This window comes from Phaseolus vulgaris, chromosome 2 (assembly GCF_000499845.2).
Source record: "Phaseolus vulgaris cultivar G19833 chromosome 2, P. vulgaris v2.0, whole genome shotgun sequence".
Lineage (NCBI taxonomy): Eukaryota > Viridiplantae > Streptophyta > Magnoliopsida > Fabales > Fabaceae > Phaseolus > Phaseolus vulgaris.
Window position 1 is genome coordinate 38,366,534 of NC_023758.2, and position 27,233 is coordinate 38,393,766.

Sequence of the window (27,233 nt, forward strand, 5' to 3'; positions counted from 1 at the left end):
TTCCAAGCGTAGTCACGACAGCTTGGAGGGTACTTGTGGGAAGAATACCTACAAGAGTGGGCTTGAGCAGGAAAGGGGTGTTGATGACCTCTACGTCGTGTCCTTTATGCCAGCTGGAGGAGGAGTCATGTCAACACCTCTTCTTGGAATGCAAACACGCTCAACGGGTATGGTCTTTGTGCTTTAATTGGATAGGTATCTTATCTGTCCAGCATAATGATTTAAAGGTGCATTTTCAAAGCTTTTTCTTATCCCAAGCTAGTAGCAAACAAAATCTGCTTTGGAAAGGTGTTTGGGCAAATGTTGTTAGGAGCATATGGGATCAAAGAAATATGATTGTTTTCCAGCATGGGGTAGTAGACGTGGAGGAAGTCTTCCAAAAGGCTCAACTCAAGTCTTTGCTATGGCTGAAGCATAAAACGCCTTCCTTTAACTATTCGTTCGTTGATTGGGTCCTTAATCCACTTATATGCATTACGAGTTTCAAGTAATTTTTCCAGGATGGGAGCAGAGGATGGGTAGGGGTGCCTATGATGACCCAAGGACAATTCAAGCAAGCTGAAATGCTTGGAAAGGGATGCGTTGGTGTTGGAGGTCAGAAAGTGATAGGGATCTTGGGAGAAGTTGAGATAGCTCTGGTGCTGTAATAGGCTTTGAGAGTATGCACTGCTTTGAGAAGTGCACTATCCTTCACTCAATCTATTCTCACCCACATGTGAGCTGGCGTAAACATCTCTGGTATAGGTGTGAGAATGCTGGAACTGGGTTAGTGGTGCAGGACAGGCTTGCTGGAGCTTGGAGGCTGCACATCGTGTACATACATCTACGGGTTTTTGGTTTTACTTGGCATGGGTAAGTTGGAAAAGGCTACAACAGAGGAAGATATGGAAGGGTGGAGTACGGAAGGACAACAGTAGGTGTATGTAGGTGCTGGTTTTGGACGATGGTTTTTGGTTCTTATAGAGGGAAGGGGTGGTCTTGGAAGAACATGCAGGGGTAGAAATGGGTGAGGTGGGTTGGAGTGCAAAAGAAAACATCACCTTTTGGAGTCTGCTGCAGATGAGAATTTATACAAGCACTTTGGTGTTTGCTGTTTTTGCTGCAGTTGTGATTTTAAATTTTCGGGGTACTTGCTGTTTTCTTTACTGCTAATGAGGTATCCTTAGGATCTTTTTTTTTTTAAAGGTTAGATCATAAGCTAAGAGCACCCTTCTCATGATTGCATGGAGGATGGGTCTAGTGGGTTTGTGAGCTCAATCCTGCTGCTATGTTTCTTTTCTGCAGGGTTTATCTTGTATCTATCGCTGCAGGTATAGCCTCTTTATGGCTGGTCAGCGGTATAATCAGTTTATGATTTGTAAATGGGTTGGGATACCCCTAAAGTATCCCTCTTAATTTAATTCATTCATTGCTGATAAAAAAAAATAAAAAAAAATATGCTTTCTGGAAGTGAGTTGTTCGAAGAAGACCAGGTATACTTCTCACCAAGAATCTATAAAGAAAGATTTGTTCTTAATAAGCCATTAACAAATTCATATACAAAATAAGATATCACTTTAATTTACCCTTAAATTCCTAGTAATGCAAGCTAAATTATTTTTTTCCATTTTTCTATGAAAACATTTTTTCATAATTAATATTATTATTAAAATTATTAATGATGATTTTCTTCTTTTTCATAAAACAAAAGGTTGATAAACTAAATTAGCAATTTTTTAGTAACCTTTATAACCTCGCATCCTTTTGTTTTTCCTTTTTAAAACTATTTTAACTTTATTCTTGTTGGCTTCATCGTTCATAGTACAAGGTAACAGAAAAAAGGTATGATAGTGATGACTCCACAGAGCAAACTTACAACAAAACCAGAAACGCCAAGATTAATCTGCAAAGAGAAACAAAGCCCTAAAAGAAGAGTGTAGTAAAAGAGAGAAAAAACGACAAGAAAAGCCACGACAGAGAAAAGGAGAGACAGGAAAAGAAAATCTAATTCAGAAGAAGAGATGTGTGTTTCTGATACAAAGCAAACCTTCTCAAATATAAGAGCAAGGGTAAAAACACAGAGAACCGAAAAAGAAAATGGGCCGAAAACAAACAAGCCCAAACAGAAAAATAGAAAATAAAAATAAGGCCCAAAACAAAAAAAAACAGTTTATCACAAGCGTCAGTTCCTGAAAAGTTATGTTAGTAATAATTACATCATGTTAACACTAGTGTGTGTATAGTAACACATCAATACATAGTGAAAAATGTAACGTTAATAATGTCATGTATTTTAAAAAAATGGAAATAAAAATAAAAAGTTATAAAATCTGACATCTTCAAAATATGAATAAAAAATTAATAATGTCATTTCCATTTTAGCAAGATCACTTATTTTATATAATTGAGGCTAGAAGTCTCAAAATAGGTTATTCAGGTTCGTGTGATCTAGTCCAATACGAGTAGGTGGATTACCTGAATGGACTTAAATTGTTTTTAAATTACAAATTTTTTAAGTTTTATTTGTTTTCTACAATCTACATTTTTCTAATAACAAAGTGAAACCGTGTGACAAAAAAGTTATCATATTACCATATATAATAACCTTGATATATGTTAATATATATATAATTATTTTTTTTCTTTCATCCTTTATTACTATTAATAACAACACACTGTTTTCAGTTTTTGAAGACATAAAAGAAGCAAAGACCTAGTCTCAGTTGATCGTGTCAAACACACTTTTGTAAGGTGTTTATTTGAATTTCAATTCTAACACTTAAATTAACTTATTAAATTTTTATTCTTAATTATATTAAAAAATATCAAACATATTAATACAATATTCAATAAAAATTTAAAAAAATTTAAAGTTAATTTAATAAATTTTATCTTAAATATTTTATTGACTTAAAAATAATCATTTTTTTCAACTACAATTAAGTTAACTGAACTTAATTTATTAATTAAAATTCAAATAAATACTAACAAAAATATTTGTTTAGTTTTTACATAGTTAAAAAGATATAGTGCCGATACTTATTTTTTTTTGAACTGATTTTCAATCTAAACTTAGATTTTATTTTTTTATTTTTTTTTATAAAAAATTTTCATGTTAAGTATTATTATCCTACTTGATATCTCAGTTAGACTAATACCTCCATTAATAATAATTATTTGTCTTAGATTATATCATATTTTATATAGTTATTGTGGTTATAGAAATTTTACTCACGTGTTTGACAATGTTTTAATTTAGATTTAATTTAAGGTTAGTGGTTGTGTGATAATAGATCTTTTGACTTATTTGGTAGTTTTTTTGCTTAGTCTTAAGATTAAGATTGGGAAGTTTGTAAAGGTAGGAATCTCTCTTTATGATTTTGGAAGTAAGTTAATTGTCTAAAGGAACAAATCAGCATTAAAAATGTGTTCATCTACATTTATGATTTACGTTAGACTAAATAGATACCAAAGTAAAAGTGTTAATCTACATTATATTTGATTTTGTTGTTGTTCCGGCATTACTAATGGTGATTTTTTTAAAAATTCAAATAAGCTTTATTTTATCTGTATGATAGTATGGTGTGGTGGTTTATATGAGCATTGATATGGTGTTTTAATTATATGGAATTGTTTTCTTGTGTATATCCGTGTAACCGTTGGTTTATACTTTACTATTTAAATTAAATTGAATAATGCTTGTTTAGTTAAATTTGATTTTTTTCTAAATTGGATAGATGATATTAATATAATAACCAATTAAGAATTTAAGTATGAAAACTCGAGAATTAATATGATTTCTAATTCATTTTATTCTTATTCATTTTAATTATTTCATAAAAACAATTCCATTTTTATTTAATACTTCTTCTTAGTAATAATTTCTGTAGAGTATATGAATTTTTGTTTAACTAACATATGAAACAATAATGTTCATAGGATCTAGAATCAAAATCATTAGTATTCATCTAACAATGTAATAATGATTCTATAAGAGAGATAAATCATTTCAATATTTGGTCAAATTTATTTTGTTTTTATGATTATTATATAATAATATGGGTTAAATGTTTGTGGTCTTTCAAGATTAATCATTGTTCTCAATGAAATACCATAGTTAGATTTATTAAAGTAATTTATGTTAAATAAGATAATTTATTGAAGCATTGTATACTTTGGACTGTTATAGTGTGCTATATATATATTTTGTATTTCAATTTTTCAACTTAAGCCAAAACAAAATAATTTTTAACCAATTTAAATTTACATCGGATTTGATTATACCTGAAATACCCTAAACCCCAAATATATTTACGTTGAATTTAATCATTTGAGATTCATAAATGTCGGTCGAGTTTGATCTAATGTAAAAATACCCAGCTTTTACATTTGTTGCCGTTGTTATCTGAAGTCAAAATTAATTTTTACATATATTAAAGTCTAATGTAAATGAACTTTGTTTTTTATGTTTACAACATCCGCGTCAGACTTTACTATTACATAATTTGAACTTAAAAACTGACGCAAAAGGTCATATTTACACTGGTGAAGTCACCAGATATATAGTGTGCCACCAGATATATAGTGTGCTACTAACATTTTAAGTAAAATCATAAATGAATTTGTTTATGAGAAAATATATGCAGTATGATTTATAATGTAAATTGAATTATTAATGTTACAAATGAATTGAACTCTACCAAGTCAAAACGGGATAATAAAAAACACGATGAATAATTTTTGTTCACCTCTAAGTAACTTGTAGCCTTTAAGGAAGATCATAATGTGAAAAACAACTCATCTGTTGTTGTTGTTGGAGGGAGATAGGTGGTGATGGAGATTAGGAAAAGGAGCTTCAAAGTTAAGCACCTTAATCACTTGCCTAATAGAGGGCCTTCTCTTGCTCTCTGAATTAGCAGACCAAAGACCAACAACAAGCAAGCATTCCATTTGCTGCACATCAAATTCCCCATTCAGGTTTGGATCAGCTGCTGCAAGCAGATTTCTAAATCTATAGTGCTCCCTCACCCACTCAACTAGTGATACTTGACACTCTTTCTCTTCTTGCTCAATGGCTTTTCTTCCACTGGCTACCTCCAACAAAACAACCCCAAAACTGAACATGTCAGATTCCTTTCTAGCCTTTCCTGTGCTAATATATTCAGGAGCAAGATAACCCATTGTTCCAGCCATAACTGTGGTTTGTGACCCTTTCTTACGATCCACCAGCCTTGCCAGGCCAAAATCCTCAAGCTTAGCATTGAAATTGGAGTCCAACATTATGTTGCTTGATTTGATGTCCCCATGAAGCACACATTTTTCCCACTCTTCTTGTAGGTAAAACAATGCTGAGGCCAAGCCTAGAGCTATGTTGTACCTAACATGCCACGACAAGATACTCTCTCCACTAAAAAGATGAGAATATAAGCTGCCATTTGGCATGTTCTCGTATATCAGAAAGAGATCACTCTTCTTGTGGCTCCAACCGATGAGTTTCAGTAAATTCCTGTGCCTCAATTGGCTAATGATCCTTACTTCCGCTGCATATTCCTTCAGAGCATGCGATGAACCCGTTGATATCCTCTTTATTGCAGCATAGAAGTTTAGGTCTTTGAAATAACCTTTATAAACACAATCGAAACCACCTTGCCTCACCTTGTGTCTCTCTTTAAAGTTGTTTGTCGCAGATACCAATACCTTGTATCTGATCTTCTTAGGTCCAGTGCCCATTTGGAACTCATCATCCATCTTCAAATCAAAAGAGGTTTCTGAAGTGGCTTCTTCCTTTTCTCTCTCACCCCTCTTCCTCAATACAATGAAGAGCAACACAAAGAAACTCAGAGCCCCGCCTAAACCAACTCCTACTCCCTTCAACAACATTATCTTGTTAAACTTGTCTTTCTTATCATTGCTTGTGTTTTTACTAAATGACCAATCCAGCAAGGTATGTTGATCAAATCCATCTCCTGTTGCAGCTGATATACCTACAGTAACCCACTCTTGTAAGTAATCTCTCAAATCAATGGGGTGAAGAAGAAACTGCGTTACTCGCTTTCCATTGTGCACGAATCCAGTGAAAGAAACGTTTAGAAAATAATCATGGGAGTTGTACTTAATGCTACAGTTATAAGGGCCTTTTGAAGTAGTATCTGTACTCCAATTCTCAACTACCTCAGATTGCATAGAGTTTACATTCACACCCACATGTGTGCCCACTGGGTCCCAATCGTTTGAGAAAGTGTCAAACTCCACCGCCACAAATTGATAATTAAGCAATCCGACTGAGAAAAGTTCTTTGTCAGGCACCACGCCAATGCCAAGGCCTCCACGCTTTATTCCAGCCGTAACATTCACATTTGAGAGATTGTTTGCTAGGAAGAAAGTCATACCGTCTCCACGAGAACTCTTGTTTGAGATGATCATAAAGGAAAAGTGGGTAACGAAGCTCTCTATTTCATTCGAGGTCTTGTTCCAAAGGTGAAGAAGCTGGGGACTTGTGACTCGCCCAACACTCCCACTTCCATCATCGTTTGAGTCCACTGCGAGGTTGATGCCAGAATTTGAAACAGAAACATTTCCTTCCAGGTTTAGCTGTTCTACGTCAGCAGCATTTCTGAAGTTGTAATCAAAAGAAAAGGGTTGTGAATGAGCCTTTGCAAAAGGGATTATCAAGAGAAACATTGCATAACAAAACCCCAGGGTGATTGCTTTAAGACCAAAACGCCAAACAGAATCTATCATTATGAGTATGCTGTAACTCTGAATTTCGAAGCCTATCAGCTGTGTATTTATGTTTTGTTATTTTTAATTTTCATTCATCCAACAGTTTCTTCTCCTGGTAATTTGTTTTATGTAATTACATTAGTCTTGTAGTTGTAATTAAGTTTAAGAACGAAAACTATGTTCTTTGCCTGCTGTTTCCTGAATATTTCCGTTAACCAACCAAGTTATTTTTGTCTCTAATTAGTCGCAACACATGTACACTTGTATGTTAGTATTTATCCTTATTCTTATTTAGCATTTAAAGAAAAAATTTCTTCCCTGTAATTTGTTTGATATAAGAATTACTTCGTCTTCATTCAACTTGTGACGAATGTTCCCACGTACACAGCTCACCAATCGATTAAAAAGATGAGCAGGAATGCATGGCTAATTAAAAAAATTCCCATATTCGGATGAACCATTATATTCTTCCAATGGAGGGTGAAGGATGAAAGAGATTTTTTTCTCTAATTTTATGTAAGACACAACAGAAAACATAATAGGTTGGTTGTATTTTGTAGGTCCTACTTGTAGTTTAACTTCATAGAAAATGTTTTTGAGAGATAGATTGATTATACAATATTATGGAAACTGTATATACTTAAAAGACTTCTGGTGAAACAATTATGGATTTTTTTACCATCCTTTTGTAAAACAGAGTATTTTTTTTATGTTTGTGAATGAATTTCATGCTTTGCACTTCCTTCTTCTTTGGAGGTTTTCAATTTCTCCTTTTTTTTCTATTATCCAAAAACACCTTCAGCTCTTTCGTTATAACTTTGCTTCCTCTGTCGTCCTTCCTCTGCTGCATAACATCTTTGAACTTTTCTTCCCATGCCTGATACCTTGAGTGTTATTTATTCATGTTGTATTGCTTCCTTTAAGTACTTTCATCATTGCTATTCTCTTATGAGAATGATTTGCAATATGAAATAAGACAGCTCTAAACTATGAAGTCTGAGATTGATTAGATTATACCCGATTTTACACTAGAAAATCCAGAGAATCCCCCATTACAGAGATTGTCCAGAATCCCTACATCCCTGCATGAAAACTAGCAAATCGCGGCTTCTGTATATAAATTCCTACATATCAGTTGTGCCCATTTCATTTGAGAGAACAAAGAGAATACTTGTAGCAAAAATTTTACCAAAGCATTTTCTTAGTTAAAGTTGTTAATGATGTAGTCAACATCAATTAAATTTATTAATTTATTATTTTTTAATTAAAGTTGTCAATCGAATTCATAACTTTAGTTTAAATAAAATTGGACACTAAATTGACAACTTTAGTATATTTTATCTCAGTTGTCATTTCTATTGACAAGTTAAGCTGATTTTTTTAAATAATTAATATTTTTTAAATTAAAAAATGTACATAATAATATTTTTTATTTAAATTACATGAAATGAATAAGAATAAGAATATTGTGAAAATTTGTATTTTATAGATAAATAATATTAAAAAATTAAAACTAAATTTTGTTTTCACAAAAAATAAAGTTACATAAAATTAAGTTAGATTAAAAATAGGCTGTGTAATAAAAGTAAAATATTTAGTACTTTTTAAATATTGATAAAATTAAAAAAAATTATTTTAAAAAAAAATTGAAATTATGTTCGTGAAGTAGCGTTTATAGTTGATACAATTATAAATAAAAGGAGTGACATTTAAACAATATTTATAAAATGATAAATAAGTACAATTTATACATGATTAGAAAATAGAAATGTAGGAAAAATTGTCATCTATGAGAAGTTGTGTCACATGGTGTCTTGTCTTCGTGGTCGTCCTTGTGGTAGTTGCTTGGATGGAAGGGTAGGAGGGGACGGAGGAGGAATGCCATCATTGGTGCTTTCGACTTCATTGTCATCACTTTGATTTCTGGACACCTGTGAAAGCATTGTTGGTCGATAATATTGCATGGATGACATTGGATTGTAGGCAGATGGGGGGTTCATGGTAGAGGTTGCAAAGGGATTTGATGGACCAGCAAAAAATTGTTGTTGAGATGAAAATGTTGAGTATCTGAAAAGTGGTTAATGGAATGATGATTGGAATGACATGTGAGATTGATCCCTATATCTGAACAACTGGGTCGGTTGAACACCTAGCGAACGAAAAGATTGTTGTTGAAACGATTGAACTTGAAAAGAAGATCCGACATGATATTGATAGTGAGGTTGTGTAGTCTCCTGTGGCATATCATACTGTGTTGAAAATATGTCTTAATTTTGGGATTTTTTCGCCACACAGGGTTTTTTTTTTCTTTTTACCAAAATGGGGTTGCTTTTAAAAAAATTACAAATTTAGGCAAGTCGTGCCAACTTGACACGACTTCTACCACGTCAACCTGAAATTGTGCAAGTTGGCATGACTTTGTCCACGTCATATTTAAAAAAAATTAATGTTTTTAAATAAATATATATTATAATTATTTAATTATAATTACAATTATAATGTAATATTTGAAATTAATTTGATAAATAATTTTTTTATGAATGAATAAATAGTTACGTAAAGAAAATGAGGAAATTAATAATCAAACTTGAAAATGAATTGTATTTCCAAGCTTGTTTGTGCGGTCAATTGCTTCTATTATGACCTTCGGTCCCGCAATATGAACATTTTTTTGGTTTATTTAGAATTGAATCATCAATTTCATGGATTAAATTAGACCTCATAAGCCTTGGAAATATTGTGGAGACTGTACACTGAAATCATCTATTTCATGGAATAAATTAGACCTCATCCGTCTTGGGAGTTTCCTAGCTGTTCACGTGTCATGCATGCAGTTTACTCCTGGAACGTGACCCTCACAGGTCGTATCTCTTTCAGTGGTTCTTTACTCGTGTTACGCCTGAATGCGTCATCCACACCACACGCATGAACCCCTCGTGATCTAGGTTTCTCCCTAACTGATAATTGGTGTGTGGTCTGGGACCCACCTCTCGTGGCCCAGCTCTGCTGTTTGAGTCACCGATGTCTCATCGCCCTCACTATGTTGTCGAGGACACCTCAACACATCCTAGTGATCGATATCTGACCACTCTTTTGCACCTTTGCTCACGTGCATTGTGAGACACTGGCCCACGCCGCTCGTGGGACCCAGCTTACGTGGTCCCATTATTACTAGCGATCAACTACACCCGAGGACTGGTCGATACAACCATTATATAACTTTAGATTCTTTTATTATATAAAAATTTGTGCATTTAGGTTGCAGTGATATTTTCTTAAATTAAGTTTAGGGTGCTAAATATGTTATTATATATTAATACTCCATTATGACCCAAATACAGAAAAGTCTATTATGTTATTTTATATTAACTCCACCTAAACTCAAATACAAAATGATAATACAAACAGAAAAGTCTATTCTATTATATTGTTTACAAGCTTAAAGATATTACTACATTAGAACAAATTTATTTTACACGTAATTTTTACTCAAATATATAAAAATAAATTTTAGTCAAAATCAAGATATGCATACAGATCCACTCATAGAAATATTAGAGAGAAATTACCTTTGTGATTGAGTGTCACACTTAAGCACTTCCAAAACAATGGCAAGCCTAGAGAAATATAAAGGTGAGCATGGGTGGTGGTTGAATGGGTATTGCAAAGGAGGTAGGAGTATATTAAATAGACATGCTTGTGAGTTTCAAAAAATGAAAGTTTGAATTCAAACTTCATTGGCAGAAAGAATATATGTCATTGTGATTATTGTACCACACCAAAGTGAAAATTGTAGCCATGTGAAGATAATTTCAAAACAAAGTTGGCCAGAAAATAAAACATTACTTGTGAGAAAATAAAGTTGGTGGTAGTCTTGCAATTGGAGTTTCCAATGGTGAATGAAACTCTTTTATTTGGTGCCTATTGAAAGTTCCTACTGGTGCAGGAAACTTTGCAACTTCTTCCAAAGTTGTCATAGGAGAAGACAACTTTACAACTTTTTCCAAAGTTGTGATTGGTGAAGGCAACTTTCAATAGAAATTGTTAGTTACAAGACTTGGTAAAGTTGCCTTGCCAACACTGAAGACAACTTTCAATAAAAGTTTTCAATGCTGAATGCAAATTTTCCAATTACTTCCAATGGTAAGTGAAACTTTATTATGTGGTCTCTATTGAAAGTTGACAATTGTGAAGACAACTATCCAACTTCTTCCAAAGTCGTCATTGGTGAAGGCAATTTTGCAACTTCTTCCAAAGTTGTCAATAGTAAAGGCAATTTTTAATAGAAGTGGTTAAAAAGTTATGGCTTGACAAAGTTGCCAATGATGAAGGGAACTTGTGTCATGGTGAGTGAAACATTTTTATTTGGTGTCATTTGAAAGTTACAAATGGTAAAAGCAACTTTGCAACTTCTTCCAAATTTGTAATTGGTAAAGAAAATTTTCAATAGAAGTTGTGAATGATAAATGCAACTTTCAATAAATGTTGTGAATGGTGAATTCAACTATTGCAACTTCTTCCAAAGTGAAAATTGTAGTTATGTAAAGATAATCTGAAAACAAAGCTGGTGAGAAAATAAAACATTACTTGTGAGAAAATAAAGTTGCTGATGGTCTTGCAATTGGAGTTTCCAATGGTGAGTGAAACTCTTTTATTTTGGTGCCTATTGAAAGTTTCTAATGGCGCAGGACACTTTGCAACTTCTTTCAAAATTGTCATAGGAAAAGACAACTTTCCAATTTTTTCAAAAGTTGTGACTGACAAAAGCAACTTTCAATAGAAATTGTCAATTTCAAGACTTGGAAAAGTTGTGTTGCAAACATTGAAGACAACTTTCAATAAAAGTTTTCAATGATGAATGCAACTTTTCTAACTACTTCCAATGGTAAGTGAAACCTTTTTATTTGGTCTCTTTTGGAAGTTGACAATTGTGAAGGCAACTTTGCAATTTCTTTCAAAATTGCCATTGGTGAAGGCAACTTTCAATAGAAGTTGTTAAATAGTAGAAAAAGTTGCCAATGATGAAGGGAACTTGTGTCGAGGGTGAGTGAAACTTTTTTATTTGGTGTCTATTAAAAGTTACAAATAGTAGAAAAAGCAACTTTGCAACTTCTTCCAAAGTTGTAATTTGTAAAGAAAATTTTCAATAGAAGTTGTAAATGGTGAATGCAACTATTGCAACTTCTTTAAAAGTGAAAATTTTAGTCATGTAAAGATAATATGAAAACAAAGCTGGCGAGAAAATAAAACATTACTTTTAAGAAAATAAAGTTGGTTGTGGTCTTCAATTTGAGTTTCCAATAGTTATTGAAACTTTTTTATTTGGTGCTTCTTGAAAGTTGCTAATGGTGCATGCAACTTTGCAACTTCTTCCAAAGTTGCCTTGTCAACGGTGAAGTCAACTTTCAATTGAAATTGAAAGTTGTCATTGCTGAATGGAACCTTTGTAACTACTTTAAATGGTAAGTGAAATTTTTTTATTTAATCCCTTTTGAAAGTCGACAATTGTGAAAGTAACTTTGCAAATTCTTTCAAAGTTGTCATTGGTGAAAATAACTTTGCAACTTTTTTTTAAAGTTATCATTAGTAAATGCAACTTTCAATAGAAATGGTTAAAAGTAAAGACTAAAGTTGTCAATATTATATTCAACTCAGACTTAATATTTGTTATATAATGAAACAACAATGGAGTCTTGTAACTTTCACTTGTTCTTTGTTCTACACTTTTTTTTTCTCTTAATTCTTGCATCCAAGGAAAAGAAAAATGTTTAAAGGTTTGTGGGATACATTATTTTCTCCTTCTAGTATTTTTTTTTAAATCTTATTTTTAAATATATATATATATATATATATATATATATTATAATTACAATTATAATGTAATATTATAAATTAATTTGATAAATAATTTTTTTATGAAGGAATAAATAGTTATGTAAAAAAATGAGGAAATTAATAATCAAACTTGAAATTGAATTTTATTATCAAGCTTGTTTGTGGGGAATATTGTTTCTATTGTGACCTTCGGTTTTGCAATATGAACATTTTTTTGGTTTATTTAGAATTGAATAATCTATTTCATGAATTAAATTAGACCTCATAAGCCTTGGAAATATTGTAGAGATTGTATGCTGAGGCGATAAATGTCGTTAGTTGTAAATGACAAAATAAGCAAACAACAATTATATGTAGACAAGGCAGACGAAACTCCCTCACAATTCTCTATTTATTTTCCAAATAATTAATTCTCATTTCTCTTTTTAATTGTCATATTTTTATTAATATAATAACCAAATTAATATATTACATTTTGTCAAAACATGATGCATACACAATTATCCAATTTTTTATTCCTTAAAACTAACACCTTTAAAAAATTATGTATCAAATTAATTTTAAATATTACATAACTTACTACTCAATATATAAAAAGGAAAATTAAAATTATATATATAGGACGTGGACAAAGTTGTGTCAAGTTGGCACAACTTCAGAGGTTGACGTGACAGAAGTCGTGCCAACTTGACACGACTTCAGGCTGACGTGACAAAGTCGTGCCAAGTGGATACGACATCTACACATGAAGTCGTGTCAAGTTAGCACGACTTGTCCATATTTGTTATTTTTTTAAAAGCAAATCCATTTTGATAAAAAAGAAACCATGATGGTAAAAAAAAACCTAATTTTGGATGAGTGAATGAAGAATACTATAAATTAAAAAAACATACTAATGTTATTATTATTATTATTAAAACAAGATCCGTGAGGTGAATATTATTAAAACTATTATATAACTTTAAATTCTTTTATTATATAAAAATTTGTGCATTTAGGGTGCAGTAAATTTTTTTTAAATTAAGTTTAGGGTGTTGAATATCTTATTATATGTTAATACTCCATTATGATCCAAATACAGAATCAAGATATGCATACAAATACAAATTATATGTGGAACACAATTCTCTATTTATTTTTTAAATAATTAATTCTTATTTCTCTTTTTATTTCTAAATATAATAACAATTTTTTCATATTTTTTATTAATATAATAATCAAATTAATATATTACATTACCGTCAAACATGATGCATACACAATTATCCAATTTTTTATTGCTTAAAACTAACACACTTAAAATATTATGTATGAAATTAATTTTAAATATAACTTACTACTCAATTTATAAACAAGAAAATTAAAATTATATATATAGGACGTGGACAAAGTTGTGCCAAGTTGACACGACTTCAGATGTTGACGTGGCAGAAGTTGTGCCAACTTGACACGACTTTAAGCTGACGTGAAACATTATTTTCTCCTTCTAGTGTAAAATTCATAGAAAATCGTAAAGGTAATGTTTATTTTTTAAGACGTTTATTTTACATAAATACATTTATATTATTACTTTTTACATATGATATAATTTATATTTTCATATATTATATAATCCAAAAAATTATACATAAATCATATTACATTTTTTATAAGTGTATTTTTAACTTTAACAGTATTTAAAAAATACTAAATATTTTTAATTTATCAAACAAATCATTTTTAACCCAATTTATTTAAAATTATTGTAAAAAAAATCATTTTAATTCTTCAACTTTATATATCATTTTCTTAAATAACAAAATTAAATTTTGGTATTATTTATAAAATAATTTTTTAACTATATATTTTTATTTTAAAAAATAAAATCAACTCAACTTGCCTATTGAATTGACAACTTTAATTACGACAAAATATTTATAGAAACGATTAAGTAAACCAGCTCTTAGAAACAATTTATAATGGGAATGAATTCAGTTGATCTTATTGTTTTCGGGTCACATTTTGAACACTTCAAAATTTTGGATGCACCTAATTCAGTTAATCTTACTATGAGTAATATTTAGATAGCTTTGGTCAATGAGATTTAGAGATACAGAAATAATTGTTTGTTTAAATGAGGAGTGGTTGATCATACTGAGGTATTTTCTCTGGCACAGGTCAAGATTTGGTCTTGGATAAACTCAAAGATATCGTCAGTGAGTTTCTCATTCTCTTAATGGTGTCTTGAACCCTTGGTATGTATGTACTCGATTTAATGTTGGTGCGTTGTTTTTTTCTTCAGTTATTAGTGTTGGAAAGGAAGTAGAGAATTAATCTATAAATTTTAAATACGAAGATGGAAATGAACTTTTATCTTTTATTCTCTTTATGAGAATTTGACGAGGATTTTACTACCCTTAAATGGATCGATTTAATTTAATTGATAAAAAATAAATCAACGCCCATTTGTATACAAGTACCCGTATTATCCATTTGGATGTTTCTTCCTCTATCCTTCAAATTTTTCTATAATCCCCCATCAATCAATTAGGTTTAAAATGAACGAAATGTTTCATCTAATTTGTTAAAGCTCTTTCAAGAACATTTTTTGCAAAATTTATTTTTGAAGAATACACGTAAATTCTGAAAAGTCTATTCTAGATATTCTATTCTGAAAAACGTTTTCTAAAATTATATTTTATGAATTCCAGAAAATATGTTGTGAAAATCAATTTTAATTTTAAAAAGAGTAAAGAGAAATTGATAGGGGTATTTTGTTGGTATGCAGAAAGAAACACGTATCCATTTTGTAGCTTCCTATAAGTAAATTTGACTGTGTATGTTTGTGTATCCATTTATTTTTTGTCCGATCCATTTAATAAAAATAATTTTATTAAAATATAAATTAAATTTAAAAAATACAAGTTTCTTAAAATAATTATTTAAAGTTATTTTCTTACTTTTTAAAATGTAAAATCATCTATTGAATTGATAGAAGTGAGTTGAGCCGCAAAATATTTAAAATACAAACCAGATCATGAGCACTAGTTGACTTTTTCTTAATAAACCTCAATGTCTAATGTATCTACTCTATTAGTTGTTGGCTCACACAATTATACTTTGATTTAGATAACCAACCTCTTTAATGTTTATATGTAATTATGTAAACTAAATTAAATTAGAAATAATCCTATAAAAAAATATAAACAAAATCAAAAGGCAAATAAATAATTATATATATGTCCCTAAAATGTTATTTGTTTAAGATTTTTTTTTTTTCAAAAAGCAATTGACTTGTAGCTTTTTAAGGGAAATGAAATGGTAAGAAACCAATTTCTTAATGAAGACGGATATGTTGTACATGGTTAGGATTTCATTAAGTATAGATTTGTTACTTTGTATTTATTTTATTTCAGTTTTATTATATAATTTAATAAATGCCAGTTTTCATAAAGGAAATTCTTTAACCTTATTAAAAAATGTCTTATAATATAGAATACTATGTTTAACAAAGATTATAACAGTTAAGCATAACTATGATACAGTGATACAACAATCTGTATTTGTTGTCATTCTTGAAATAGAGAAAAAAGAAAACCCTATTTTTTTCACATTTAGCAGACACAGCCCTGATATATAATATATATGCTTAAATTTTGTTATCTAATTTTTCATTAAAAAATAGTTTTGGAATGTTCTCAGTAGGCAAAAATGATTCATGAACACCTTTTCTTTATAGGAAAAGAATTGAATTAAACAGACTATTTTGGGATCCTCCAACCCATCTAGAGCAAGACATATACATAGAAAAATAAGAAAAAAGAGGCAGACTAAAGTCTCAATTTGTTTACATCACAGACCTTACCTACTAGAGTTTCATCAGGTTATAAGACAAAACATAAAGCACAGTCATACAAAGTTTGTCCTTTAACATGGATACATTGCATGCACAACTAACACCCTTGCAGTGGGAGAATTGGTAAAGAAGCTTCAGAGTTAAGGACGTTAATCACTTGCCTTATTGCAGGTCTGGATGCTGAATCTGGATTAGCACACCAAAGACCAACAACCAGTAAGCATTCCATTTGCTGCACATCAAATTCCCCACGTAGGTTTGCATCTGCTGCTGCAAGCAGATTTCTCAATTGGTAGAGCTGCCACACCCACTCAACCACTGATACCTCACCCTCCATGTGTTTGTGGTGAATGGCTTTTCTTCCAGTGGCTATCTCCAACACAACAACCCCAAAACTGAATATCTCAGATTCCTTTCGAGCATGGCCTGTGTTCATGTATTCAGGAGCTAAGTAACCCATGGTCCCAGCCACTTCTGTGGTTTCTGACCCTTTATCATGATCCACCAGCCTAGCTAGGCCAAAGTCACCAAGCTTGGGATTGAAGCTAGAGTCCAACATTATGTTGCTTGATTTGATGTCCCTATGAAGCACACATTTCTCCCATTCTTCTTGTAGGTAAAGCAATGCTGAGGCCAAGCCCAAGGCTATGTTGTACCTCACTTGCCAGGACAATAAACTTTCTCCCCGAAAAAGGTGAGAGTCTAAGCTGCCATTTTCCATGTACTCGTATATCAAGAGAAAATCATTCTTCTTGTGGCACCAACCAGTGAGTTTCACCAAATTCCTGTGCCTCAATTGGCTAATGATCGTCACCTCTGCTTTGTATTGTTTGACACCCTGCTTAGAATTTGCTGATATCCTCTTTATAGCTGCATAGGTGTTGAAGTCTTTGAAATAGCCTTTATAAACACCACCAAAACCTCCTTGGCCAAGCTTATTCGTCTCATCAAAGTTGTTGGTTGCAGTTGCCAATTCATGATAACTAATTTTCTTAGGTCCAGTGCTCATTTGGAGTTCATCATCCAACTTTCGATCAGAAGTGGCTTCTGAAGTGTGATCTATTTCTTTTCCCTTGCTCATCATCCCTAATGAAATCCGAACCAATCCTAACAAAATAAAAAACAAACCAGCACCAATTCCTATTCCCTCCAACAATTTTATGATGACAGACTTCCTTGCCTTCTCCGGATCGTCCTTACTTGGTGGGGTTGCGCTAAACGACCATGAGAGCAAGGTATGTTCCTCAAAATATTTTCCAGTTGCAGCTGATATGCCAACAATAACCGAGTCTGGTAATTGCTGCCTTATATCAATAGGGTATGAAAGGTGTTGTGTAATCTTTCTCACTTTCCCATCCCTGAATTTGTATCCAGTGTAAGAGACATTCAAAATTTTGTTCCTAGAATCGTATACAATACCACAGTTACACACTTTTCTGTGTGTAATATCTATCCACCATTTCTCAAGAACTTTAGAGTTCATATTATTGATATTTATGCCAACATGAGCGCCAACTGGGTCCCACGGGTTTGTGAAAGTGTCAAACTCCACTGCCAGGAATTGATAACCTGTCATGCTAAGCTCTTGGTAACCATCCGTAAGGCCAACGCCGAGACTTCCTCCTCTTAGCTGTATGCTCTTTGTGGAAGGCAGATTTGGGCTTGCAAGGAAAAATGCCAAACCATCTGCATAAACACTCTTATTTGAGGAAACAACAAAGGAAAAGTTGGTAGTGAAGTCTCTTGGTTCATTTGAATTGTTGTCCCTAAGGTTTATTTGCTCAGGATGCGTGACTCGCCCTACGGTCCCCAACCAGTTCTTTGGGTTTATTGCGTTCGCTGTGAGTTGGATAGCAGAACCGTAGCTATAAGCACTCCCTTCTAGCTTAAGCTGCTTTATATAAGTTGAACTGAAGTTGGGATACTCAAAAGACTGAGACTGAGTATGAGCATTTGTAATTGCAATGTTGATGATTAAGATGAACAGGAACAGTAATCCATAACCAGCCATTGGTAAGTGAGAGTTGTGTTTAATAATCTTTTCTGAAGTCTCACACACATTGTAAGTTGTGTGATAAATTATATGCATTTTCTTTTTTGGATAAGGTTAATGGTATTTGTCTCAACCCTCAACATTGTGATGACTGTTCCTATGAGAAAACATAGGATTCACGATGCATAAAGAAGGAGCTGGGCACAACCACCTTATAGTTTTGCAACTGCAAACGGCAATATTCGAACTGGTTGAAAGTTATAATTAATTACGTACAAACTTTGCTGTGCTAGTTAGCGGAAATATTCATGAATCAAAGGCATCTCTTGTTAATGGTTTAAAATATAATGCAAATAATCAAGTTTGATGGAGACGATCAACTATTTAAATAAGTCTTTTTCTACCACCGTATTTTATTTTAGAAAATATTTTTTATATATACCTTAACTAACGATCCTTTTATATTAAGAAAATAATAATTATCAAATTATATGCAATTATTATATGCAATATTTGACGATATTGTACCCAATTATATGCAATTAATTTAATAATTATAGAATCTCATTATTAGTATCCTACCTAATTAGATTGTAATTTGGGAGAGAGAAACTCCCTATATATTTTCTATACATGAGTGATGTAATATACACATAAGAATAATAAACATATCTTCTTCTTACCATTTTTTATCATTTTCTTACATGGTATCAGAGCACCGATCATCATGTCATTGTAAAGAAGGCACCAGTAACGAGTCCGATAGAAACCTCGTACAACGCTTCAGTGCCGAGCAAATTCAGCAATTGGCAAGGGCTATTTACTCGCTCAACAATAACGGTAAAAGTGACACGTTTGTTAGCTCTGCAGGTCTGCTTGCCCATAACTCCTCTTCTAATTCTGCTTTTACGAAACCATGGATTTTGGATAGCGGAGCAACCGATCACATTGCATCTGATTCACAATTTTTCACACACACTTCATCATCATTTATTTCAAATGTTAATCTGCCCACAGGCTCAACTGCGCCCATCTCATCTACAGGCACAATTAAATTCAATGACAAAATCACTCTCAAAGATGTTCTTTGTGTTCCTTCTTTTAATTTAAATCTCATGTCCATTAGTAAGATAACCAGTTGTGTCGTTTTTACTCCACATGGTTGCGTTTTACAGGACTTGGCTACGGGGAGGATGATTGGCTCGGGTAAACAACACGCAAGCTTATACTACATGTCCCCTCTTCCAAACCAAGCCCACGCATCTCAAATATCGACCGATCCTGATTTATGGCACAAGCGCCTTGGACATCCTTCTTCGGCGTGTCTACAGCTTGTATCTTCCCTACTACCTATCCCTATCAGTAAAAATCTCATTCCCATTCATAATCATTGTAGTATTTGTCCCAAAGCTAAACAGATAAGGCTACCCTTTCCTTTAAGCACGATAAAATCTCATTCTCCATTTAATCTATTGCATTGTGACATTTGGGGTCCTCATAAAACCCCAACTCATTTTGGAAAACGTTTTTTTCTCACTATAGTCGATGACTATACTAGATGTACTTGGCTATTTCTTATGAATCACAAATCTGAAACCCAACATCTCTTAGAGTCATTCATTACATTTGCACAAAATCAATTTCAGACATCTATTAAAACCATCCGCGTTGACAACGGACTGGAATTTATTTCAATGTATGATTTTTTTCTCAAAAAAGATATTGAATGTCAACGCACTTGCGTTTACACTCCTCAACAAAATGGAGTAGTAGAACGCAAACATAGACATGTTTTAAACACAGCACGAGCCCTCCTATTTCAGTCCAATTTACCATTAGAATTTTGGGGAGAATGCGTCTTAACCGCCACATATATCATTAATCGCTTACCATCACCTTTACTAAAAAATAAATCACCTTTTGAGCTACTATATAATCAACCACCTTCACTTTCTCACCTAAAAACTTTTGGTTGCCTCTATTACGCAACTGTTGTTTCACCTAAGCAAAAATTTGATCCGCGTGCCCGACAATGCATTTTCATTGGTTATCCTCACAGTCAAAAAGCATACAAATTATTTGATATAGATGCAGGCACTTTTTTTACAAGTCGGGATGTCATCTTCCATGAAACTGTTTTCCCATTCTGCCAACAGTCACAGACACAATCCTCACCTCCATTACAAGGTATTTTGCCCACTATTGACATTGACTTACCTACTCTTGTCCAACATTCACTCGATCAACCTTCTTCTCTTACTCATCACAATGCACCTGAACCTCCATCAAACCAACATTCTTCTCTTACTCATCACAATACACCTGAACCTCCATCAAACCAACTCTCTTCTCCTACTCGTCACAATACACCTGAACCTCCATCAAACCAACTCTCTTCTCCTACTCGTCACAATGCACCTGAACCTCCATCAAATCAACCTTCTTCTCCTACTCGTCATAATACACCTGAACCTCCAGTAGACCAACCTTCTTCTCCCATGCCAAGAAGTTTACCACCCATTACCAAACCTTCTCCAACCGACCTTCCTGTTCGACGATCCAATCGCACATCAACCCAACCTTCCTGGCTTCAAGACTACGTAACGGGATCCCAAGCCAATCATTCGACCACTGCCCAAGACCGACCGAATGGAACCAGGTATCCTATGCATCATTTTCTTTCTAATTCACGATTTTCTTCTACACATAGTGCATATCTTGCTAACATCACAGCCACCAAAGAACCTCACACTTATGCTCAAGCTATCCTTGATCCAAATTGGCAAAAAGCAATGGACGAAGAGCTTTCCGCCTTGCAGCTAAATCAAATGTGGACCTTAACACCGTTACCCGCTGGGCAGAAACCCATCGGATGCAAATGGGTCTATAAAATAAAGTACAACTCAGATGGTAGCGTCGACAGATATAAGGCGCGCCTTGTCGCAAAGGGGTACACTCAGATTGAAGGTGTCGACTATTCTGAAACTTTTTCACCAACAGCAAAATTAACAACTTTGAGGTGTCTCCTCACCATTGCAGCAGCCAGAAATTGGTTTACTCACCAACTAGATATGCAAAATGCCTTCTTACATGGCACATTGCATGAAATTATTTACATGGACTTGCCACCCGGACATCATCGACAGGGGGAGAACATTGTATGTCGACTCAACAAATCCCTTTATGGTCTCAAACAAGCATCTCGAACATGGTTTTCAACATTTTCTCATGTGATTAAATCTGTAGGATTTCAACAGTCCAAGACAGATTACTCTCTATTCACAAGACAGAATAACTCATCATTTACTGCCCTTTTGATTTATGTGGATGATATTCTTCTGACAGGAAATGATTTGACAGAAATTCAGCGTGTTAAAGATTGTTTATTACAACAATTTCGCATTAAAGATCTTGGAGACCTAAAATATTTTCTAGGGATTGAATTTTCCCGTTCCAAAGCTGGTATTTACATGTCCCAAAGAAAATATGCGCTTGATATTTTGCAGGATACGGGACTCACAGGTGCTCGTCCAGACAAATTTCCAATGGAACAATACCTAAAACTCACACCAGACGATGGAGAGTTATTAAAGGATCCAGTCAAATACAGGCGACTCGTGGGACGACTGATATACCTCACGGTTACTCGACCTGACATAGCATTTTCGGTTCGGACCCTAAGTCAATATATACAGAATCCACGGAAACCTCATTGGGATGCCGCAATTCGAGTCCTAAATCACCAGGACAAGGATTACTATTGCCATCCGAAAACAATCTGACATTGACAGCTTATTGTGACTCAGACTGGGGAGGTTGTCAGACAACTCGGAGATCAGTATCTGGATATTGCATTTTTCTTGGTTCCTCTATTATCTCATGGAAGTCAAAAAAACAGACAAACGTATCAAGATCATCAGCGGAAGCAGAATACCGCGCAATGGCCAATACTTGTTTGGAGATAGTTTGGTTGCGATATCGGTTGCAGGATTTAAAGGTGCCATGTAACTTGCCAGTTCAACTTTTCTGTGACAATCAAGCGGCATTACATATAGCAACAAACCCAGTATTTCATGAACGCACAAAACACATTGAGATAGATAATCAGTCCTTCATATGTACCGACACAGTATCAGCTCGCATATATTTTTACGAAGGCATTGGGCAAAGAACGATTTTTGACGCTACGACACAAGTTGGGGTTCTTGATCTTCACCTACCAACTTGAGGGGAGTAAGAAATAATAATTATCAAATTATATGCAATTATTGTATGCAATATTTGACGATATTGTACCCAATTATATGCAATTAATTTAATAATTATAGAATCTCATGATTAGTATCCTACCTAATTAGATTGTAATTTGGGAGAGAGAAACTCCCTATATATTTTCTATACATGAGTGATGTAATATACACATAAGAATAATAAACATCTCTTCTTCTTACCATTTTTTATTATTTTCTTATATTTTATAATCATATTTTATTAATCACTAATATTTATAAATAATTAAGTAAGCAGTTTTCAAATGATAATATTAATTATTTAATATATTAATGATTTTTTTTATGAGCAAAAAATAATAAATAAATATGTATCAATTATCCAACTCTTATATAAAAATAAAAATAAAAATAAAAAAACTTACACCCCATCCTAAATCAATATTTCAACAAAAGTTATCAACTAATCTAAATCTTAAGAATATCACTTACACAAGAACCCACCCTTAACAACACAAGAACCCACCCTTAACAACAATGAGAGTATATCATTACAAAAAATTTCAAAAAAACATAAAACATAAAGAAACCACCAAACAGAAAACTCCAACAAATAGAGGAACTTATAAAAATCTTCTTTCAAATAACACAACAACAGTTTAATACCTCAACAAAAATCAAAGGTAAATTATTTTCACATCACAAGTGATCTTAAAGTATCTTAATCCTAAAAAAGCGACAGAAACTCTAAATGATGTTTAAGATCATTCTGCAAAATACACAATTTAATATATTAATAAATAACATATATTAATAAATAACATATATTAATAATAAATCACTTAAAATAATTATAAATAATAATTTAGTATATATTATATAATTTGTCGAACAATTTTTTGTTACATAATTACACAATTAAAAATTTACAAAGTATGATTTTATTCATTCCTTAAATAATTTTAGGATTTAGGGTTTAATTTAGTGTTTAAGATTTAGGGTTAACTTTAAGAATTGAGGTTTATGATTTATGATAGAGTTTAGGATTTAGTGTTTAAAGTTTTATCAACTTTTTTATTTTTTATTCATTTCTAAATTAAAAAATAACTAATTCTTTCTTAGATGAATCAACAAATTATTTCTTAATGGTTTTTTTAAATTTTAACAATTCAATTAAAATATTTCATTTTTTAAAATAAAAAATAACTATTTGTTTCTATACATATACAATAATATCTTCCACTGATATTTCATACATTCTCTTAAGCAAATTGCAATAACTCTTCAACATCATTCTCACATATCACTGATTTGACTTAGTATTCCGATCTCAAGTATGAGAGATAGCATCGTTAAGATCAATCAACGCATCCGAGATATTGTTCACTTTGGAGGTCAGTGCTTCGTCACGGTTTTGTCCTTAAAAGACGTTTCGGTGGGTTGGAGTAGGAAGGAGTATATAAACTGTCTTAATCTCGACTCTAGAGCGATGTGAGACTATATTAGACGTACTAGAACAAGTCTCTTTATCGAGATATAAGGGGAAGATTCCTCTGAGTTGAGGGGCTAAGGAACCTTTTTCTATAACATCACCACATTAATTGAGATATTATCCACTTTAAAACTTGGAGCTTGAGGTCGAAACAAGTAGTATTTTATATTGATTTTTAGGTGATATAAAAGTAGTAATGTGAAATCAACCACATCCAAAATATGCTCCAAAAATTTTCACAGTTAACTGATAAAATATTTGAAATTTGAGGTCGAAACAAGTAAAGATTTAATATAATAATTATCATTACTCCTTTATGTTGTTTTTAATGATCATAACAAATATATAGATAATTTAAATTAAAGATAATACTCAATATTTATATTTAAATAAAAAACTAAATTTCACTCAATATAATAATATAATACACAAATATGATAAAATTTTAACAGCATAACATTTAAAATACAAACTTCCAAAAATTAAACAATATAAAATATGAAGGATGAGATATCCCAGACCTGATACTAATAAATTCACAACATCATGAATAGCAAATACCACTAAAAGAGTAGAATGTTTGTGACATATAAACTTAATATTAACATAATTAAATATTTATTCCTAAAACTATATTTAAATTTTAAAGTAAGTATTAGTAGCTATGAAGCTCAGACACTTCTCTTAAATGATGTGTCGGTGTCGGATACACATATCGGACACCGACACTCGCAGGACACCTATCCGTGAAGTGTCTAATTCAAAAAATATTTGTTAAATTTTGGATAATTCTAGTACGATTTTAACACAATTTAAAAAAAAAATACATTAATTTTCTAAAACTCAAACTTATTGCATGAATTTTTATTATAATTATAAAAATAAGAAACAAATCATTTTGAACCAGTCATGAAAAACATCTTTTTGCTCCAAAAAAATATCTGGAATATACTTGTGCACATAAATCTTTATTGTCAATTTATATAATTCATAATTATACAATATATAGATTTGTGTCTTCGTGTCCTACATTTTAAATATTATACGTATTTTCGTGTTTGTGTCTGTATCATATCAGTATCCATGTCAGTACATAATGCTAGGGGTGATGACATTTATACCAGTTCCATCCTCCAAAAAAAATATTATTTTGGAAAAAAATTTGTTAACAATAACATACGTTTGACACCCAATTATAATAATATAATAATATTTTTAATTAAAAAGTAAAATAAATATAATTAAAATAATAATTTACTGGTATGTAGAATGGATATGGTTTGCTATTTGTTTATGGTATCAAAGTATTACCATCCTATTATTTTATTGTAATATAATATTTTATTTTAAAAACAGTTGTAAAATGATTGTTTTTCTTGTTATAAATAAAATTTGTTATAAGTAAAAGAAACTTTATTTTAATGATAACCTCTATAAAATACTAACCTATATTTCTATAAAATAAAATTTTAATATAATTTAAGTATTTTATATTAAATAAGATATTTAATAACATTAAAAGTTGAACGTAATCGTTATACATGGATTGACTTGGAGCTGTCTTGCGCGTCAAATACGGGAGCAGCAACAACAATGCTTGTTGGTGGGGTGGAAGCTGGTGGTATTGCGTCGAGGGAGGGAAGCTTGAAGAGGAAGGGTTAAGTGCGCGCTGCTCGGTGTCCGCGAGCTCTGTACTAGACAATGGTTAGCAAACATGCACTTTGTTGTTTTTATAATACAAATACAATGTGCCTATAGTTGTTTAGCCATAAGACTTAGTGATGAGATTCGAGACAAATATGTTGAACTAAGTGGTGTTCAAGCTTTGAAGAATCCAAATCTTTTGAAGGATGTTGAAGCCTCTGTTGTGTTTGGTTTAGCTTAGTTCTGGGGTAGTTTGAATATTGTAATCCACCCTTTGATTAAATCTAAAGCATAAGCATCTCAATCTTTGTGAAAGTAAAATGTTTTCAAACTAATTTAAAACAACCGATTGTTTATACTTAGGTGTTTTAAGAAAAAGATTGAAAACTGTTTTTAAATGGTTGAACTGTTGAGAACCAAAACAACCGATTGATTCGAGAAAACAACCAATTGTTTGTTTTGGGACCATAACAGAAAAACTGTTTATACTTAGGTGTTTTATCTTTGACTGAGCTTTAAATGTTTTAACTGCTTACGCTTCAGTCATTAAATGCTTTGACAAATCTTTTAATGCAATTTTAGAGTTTGTTAAGATTTGATAACAAACTACATCTTTGAATAAATTCAGAAAAACAGATTTGACAATCAATCTTTGACAAGTTTTTGCTAAGAGTTTTTGAGTTTTTCAAAGAGCTGAGATTGCTAAGAGTGTGTGATTGATCAAATTTGTGGAATAGGATTCTGCTTGTATTTATTTTAGATTATCTTCTGTAACAAGTGTAATCTTTTTTGTGTTTGCTAAGATTGGTTGGGGATCAAGATCAGCAATCTTGGTGTAGGTGTGTTGATCAAGGAGAGTGTGTTTCTTGAGGTGTTCAAGGTCATTCTCTTGGTTGTTGTGTAAGTGATCAAGGTGTGATTGCTTAGTGGATTTCCTTTGTCTTTCTGAGAAGACTGGATGTAGCTCTGGGTTTGGAGTGAACCATTATAAACAACTGTGTACAATCTCTCTATCTCTAACTCTTTAAATTCAGTTTTATTTGTTGTTTGCTAGTATAAACAACCGATTGTTTACGTGAAACAACCGATTGTTTTTCTGGTACTGCAGCTGTTTTGGCGAACTGAATTTCTGAATCAATTGTTTCCTGAGATAAATTCATTCTTGTTTTAAAAGTTTACGAAAATTCTCTTTAAACAATTCACCCTCTCTAGTTTAAAGCCATACATTCTAACTAAATGTGCAGGTTAAAGATATATATTTGTTAGCTGCTGATGAGACCAAGCATTCCATACAGAAAATTTACTTCTCTCGTGTTGTTAGCTACTGGTATAGTGTTATTGTTTTAAACTTGTTATCAGGGTGCATAACTCTGCTGCATTTGTCACATGATCACTTCCAATTGATGAGCATAGTGAGCTAATTAAAATATCTATCTGGGTTAGAGTTCATTACTGAAACGTTACTAGTATACATTAAAATTCTCTGGTGATTATTACATTGTT

At 32.2% G+C, this 27,233-nt stretch overlaps 2 protein-coding genes across 2 annotated transcripts; both read right to left on the reverse strand.

The window, feature by feature from the left end:
* Window positions 1–823: 823 nt before the first annotated feature.
* On the reverse strand, window positions 824–6,756 carry LOC137811911 (L-type lectin-domain containing receptor kinase IX.1-like). Its single transcript, XM_068613772.1, has 2 exons — window positions 4,814–6,756; window positions 824–863 (listed from the first exon to the last, which is right to left on the reverse strand). Exons 1-2 carry the CDS (start codon window positions 6,718–6,720, stop codon window positions 824–826), a joined length of 1,947 nt encoding a protein of 648 aa, XP_068469873.1. The 5' UTR covers window positions 6,721–6,756.
* Window positions 6,757–16,469: 9,713 nt separating this feature from the next.
* LOC137809468 (L-type lectin-domain containing receptor kinase IX.1-like) lies at window positions 16,470–18,383 on the reverse strand. Its single transcript, XM_068610576.1, has one exon. It carries the CDS (start codon window positions 18,381–18,383, stop codon window positions 16,470–16,472), a length of 1,914 nt encoding a protein of 637 aa, XP_068466677.1.
* Between the last annotated feature and the right edge of the window lie 8,850 nt (window positions 18,384–27,233).

Bases quoted from the DNA above. Each gene is read 5' to 3' on its own strand.
- LOC137811911 (XM_068613772.1), bottom strand. From the start codon at position 6,720: ATGATAGATTCTGTTTGGCGTTTTGGTCTTAAAGCAATCACCCTGGGG. The intron at 864-4,813 runs TCACCACCTATC...TGTTGTAGCCTT, and splicing joins GCTCCTTTTCCTAATCTCCA to TTCCAACTTACCCATGCCAA.
- LOC137809468 (XM_068610576.1), bottom strand. From the start codon at position 18,383: ATGGCTGGTTATGGATTACTGTTCCTGTTCATCTTAATCATCAACATT.